The following is a 3,782-nucleotide window of genomic DNA, read 5'->3' on the forward strand; positions in this document are numbered from 1 at the left end:
CTGCCTTTCATAACTTCCTTACTCGGTTGTTCCAAGTCCGTCTTGCCGATCATATCGACGAGATCAACCAAGGCCGTCTAAGGAGTGACCCAGCTGTCATTGCAAAAATTCTTCAGCGCACGGGGATGAACCGCCGCCAGTGCCAGTACCATCGAACTCAGGGGGCGAAGTGGCGGGAATACTGCATGGCGTTTCCAGGTATCCTTTGCTTCATCCCCTTCGAAACGCAAAAATTTAGCTTTTCTCCCACATCTTGGGCTCAACCTCGACGAAGGAGACTTTGCCTCGTTACTTTCTCATCTGAAGACCGAGTATATGCCCGCTCTCTGCGTCGCGGGGAGAGCATTTGAACACTCCCTGGATCCCGCGGCAGACGATGTCGACTTCATCTGGGCAAACCTGAGCGTATCATTGGACAAAGTTTCGGACGGAGAGTTGGTCTCCATTCTGGAAGACTTCCCAGCAAAGGACGAAAACATATATGATCCTGGTGCATATCCAGAGTGGCCCAGACCTGAAGACTGGCCCAACGACTCACCGTGGCCGGTTGACCCAACATCCCTGCCTCCTTCTGGAGGGATTCAGTGCAATGTGTGTCATCAGAGCAACTGCCCTTGCGACCTGTGCCATGAGAGAAATTGCCATTGCACCGCCATTCGCCACGAGACACCGCCTCGCATTCGGAATTATAACGACAAATATGGGGGCAAAAATCGAGGTCTGCAAGCCATCGCGAAGGAAGCGGGCCAAATCGCGTATTCGGAGGGCACCATTATCGCCTTCCTTACGGGGACATTAGCGCCTCCCAATACGTACGACAACGGTCAATGTATACAGGTGGACCGGGGCGATATCCTCGGCGAGCCCACAGTCGCTCAGATTAACTGTGCTGAGTCCGGCAATATCTCTCGACTGTTCAATCACAGTTGTGACCCATTGGCCCGCTTCAAGGGCATGAGGGTATCAGGGAAGTTTAGGATCGCAATCGTTGCTGAAGAAAACATTTATGATGGGGAAGAAATCACTGTCCACTACAGCCAACAGTATTGGAGAAGGGAAAAGTGTCGATGTCCTGTGTGCCGGTTAGCCGGCGACACATCTTTCATGGCAAGGAGATCACCGTCAATTACGGGAAAAGGTCGCTGAGGTGCGAGAATTATATTTGAATTGATGCTAATAGCTAGACGATTGGGGTGCTTACACTGCCGAGATAGGGAAGGCGAGAGTTTTCTAGACAGAAAAACGATCATCCTTTCGACCAAAGTATCTTGGTGGATTATAGCTCTCTCCTTCTCGATATTACCTTTTCGAACAAGTTAGTCGAGACGCTACCAGAGAGGTTGTTTTGGAGATTGCGAAACCATCGGGTTTGAATCGACAGGATTTGTTTAAAACTCGGTCGACTTTTTTTGCCGTTATTTATGGGTCAACCCTATGCTCTCGCAGCCACTCCTATATCTCAAAGATAAGCAATCGGCCGGATGAGAACGGAGTAGCGAGTTGATGAGTATATAAGGGTAAAATGTATCTACATTAGTCCCATGGATACTCGTTTCCTCGCTTCTCCTCATCGTTTCTTTACCCTTTTAGATTCATGTGCACCTCGACTCCCCTATGGCTTTACTATTGATGATATAAAGATCAACAATGGCAGTATCTCCTAAAGTCAACATGCAGAACAAGCATACTCCACCCGTTCCTTCGAGCTCTTGCCGCTCTGCTACTCCTCCGGACAGTCTAAGAAGTGTGACGCCGGTCACGTGGCTTGATCGGACACGTGGCCTGTCAGCTCACCTGGTGCTGCGGTCTTGGCGTGAAACACTAATTGGGTGCATTTCCACACAACATTGTTTCATAGAGATAGCAAGAGCAATCAATCGATTCTTCAATCCAGAATTAGCATGTAATTGGTTGTTTTCGCCGCTAGGAATATGAGTCTAGCAGGTTCCTGAAGGTACTGTGTTACTGGTCAAATTTCCGAGGATACGGATACTCTAATACATGAGACACTGCCTGATTTCCAATGCTAAGATATTACTACTGAATCTCGCACTGTTCGGAGCGGCTTTCACCACCGTATTGGATATGACAAGGGGGGCACCACCTTCCTACCTCCTTGTCCTTCTCACGTATTGGGCCCGAATTATCGAAAATCTTACGGGATTCACAGCGACCTTTCGAAACTTGGAGAGATACCCTGGTATCTGCACAGAAACTGGTAAAATCTTTCCCGCGAAATCAATTGTGATGGGTGGAAGGAAACGGACAGATAGACGTTGGAATCATTTCGTTCGAGGGTGTGATAGTTACATATGGAAGCCAAGGTACAGTGGAGAAACTTGGGAATCCTGAATACGAGAATTGGAGGAGAAATGCCAGTACGTAGGTTAGTATTCTGTGGCGGCCATCTGGCACAACAATGGACAGGTTTTGTAATTGTAAGACGTTGATCTGGATTATTCGAGAAGTTGACCGTGCGCGCCGAACCGTCACCTTCAGGATTGGTATTTCTAGCTGGAGCATCAGAGAAAGTGCCTCAATGAAAGTAACACCACTACGAACATCGAGGGGCTCCCACTCTTTCTCTAAACCTAGGCTCTATGCTGGCCCCCGTGTTGATGTCTCCGTGATTGACGCTGCTTGAAAGATACATTCGAAACGCTATGTTTTAAGCAGGTGATGGGTCTTGATCGAGGTGGGGGACGGAGAAAATTGACAGACGGATTGTGCCACAACAAGGTCTCGAGAAACAGTTCGTCGGTTACATATCGCATGATCTATGGATGGCACCACTATGGAGACCGGAGAAATACTGCTCAAGCAAGCTAGTGCATACCTCTCTTGAAGAAGGGGAATCTACTGTTTCGACCTTCAGGCAGGCGTGAATTGGATTTACGCTGAAAAGAGCACGTTGCGGGACTTGCGCGAGCGAGGTGTTGACGCCAAAGTGGAAAGCTGAGCTGTCGTCTTCCTGCTGCTACGGCTATTCCTCGACCTCCTCGAAATATCGCTTCCTCCCTATGTTCCTCGAAGACCTTCTGTTCCTCGCAGAGTCGAAGGAGCTGGGCGCTTCTTTGCTCTGATCAAGACCTAGACTCGAGAAGGTCTCAGGATAGGTTGACACCGGCTGGTCGGGCCCCAGAAAAGCAGAACCTTCTCGTTTTTGGATGCCATCTTCACAAGTAACACCACCGTCATGGCCAGTCAAAGGCTGAGATACGCCAACACTACACTCAATGGTATCGTCCAAAGAAGCTTTGATGTCTTCATGCTTTTGGGACGGCATGGAGAACATTTGGCCGGGAAAACCTTGCACACCTTCTAACATGTCAATACTGACTGCAAGACCACCTTCTAACTTGGGAACTGGTTCGTATGGAGAATATGCGCCGCTTTGAGTATGGTCCAGGCTTTCTTGTTTGATGTTGAGTGTTGTCACAGGCACTGATGACAGGTCTTTGAGATCATCGTCCAACTCGGGAACTGGTTCGTGTGGAAAATTTGCATTGCTTTGAGTGTAGTCCAGGTCTTCTTGTTCGATGTTGGCTGTTGTTGCGGGCACACTTGTTGGTGAGTCTGGTGACTCTATGATGGCTGGGTCGACAATCTTTTGCTCTTGTGGGGAGACAGGATCCCGTATGCTGTCCTCGTGTAGGACTGTCTTGGCTTCGTCCTGCTCGGGACTGTTCTCCATCGTAGGAGACGCATTCACCTGCACCGAGGGCGGATCGTTCTCGTGCCTACGCACCCGTTTCTTTTTCTCTTTTGTGTAGATACTGTGT

General features: G+C 49.1%; 2 protein-coding genes across 2 annotated transcripts in view; one reads left to right on the forward strand and one right to left on the reverse strand.

Moving 5' to 3' along the window:
- On the forward strand, window positions 1–1,518 carry PV06_11184 (uncharacterized protein). Its single transcript, XM_016412813.1, has one exon. It carries the CDS (start codon window positions 316–318, stop codon window positions 1,144–1,146), a length of 831 nt encoding a protein of 276 aa, XP_016256813.1. The 5' UTR covers window positions 1–315; the 3' UTR covers window positions 1,147–1,518.
- Window positions 1,519–2,955: 1,437 nt separating this feature from the next.
- The window catches only part of PV06_11185 (uncharacterized protein), a gene marked incomplete at its 5' end in the record, with an annotated part of 8,149 nt that continues 7,322 nt past the window's right edge, over window positions 2,956–3,782 (reverse strand). Inside the window, one exon of the mRNA XM_016412814.1 lies at window positions 2,956–3,712. Within this exon, the coding sequence (XP_016256814.1) occupies window positions 2,984–3,712 (729 nt within the window). The 3' untranslated portion in view covers window positions 2,956–2,983. The remainder of the gene's footprint in view (window positions 3,713–3,782) is intronic.

The sequence above is a fragment of the Exophiala oligosperma genome (assembly GCF_000835515.1).
Source record: "Exophiala oligosperma strain CBS 72588 unplaced genomic scaffold supercont1.21, whole genome shotgun sequence".
NCBI lineage: Eukaryota > Fungi > Ascomycota > Eurotiomycetes > Chaetothyriales > Herpotrichiellaceae > Exophiala > Exophiala oligosperma.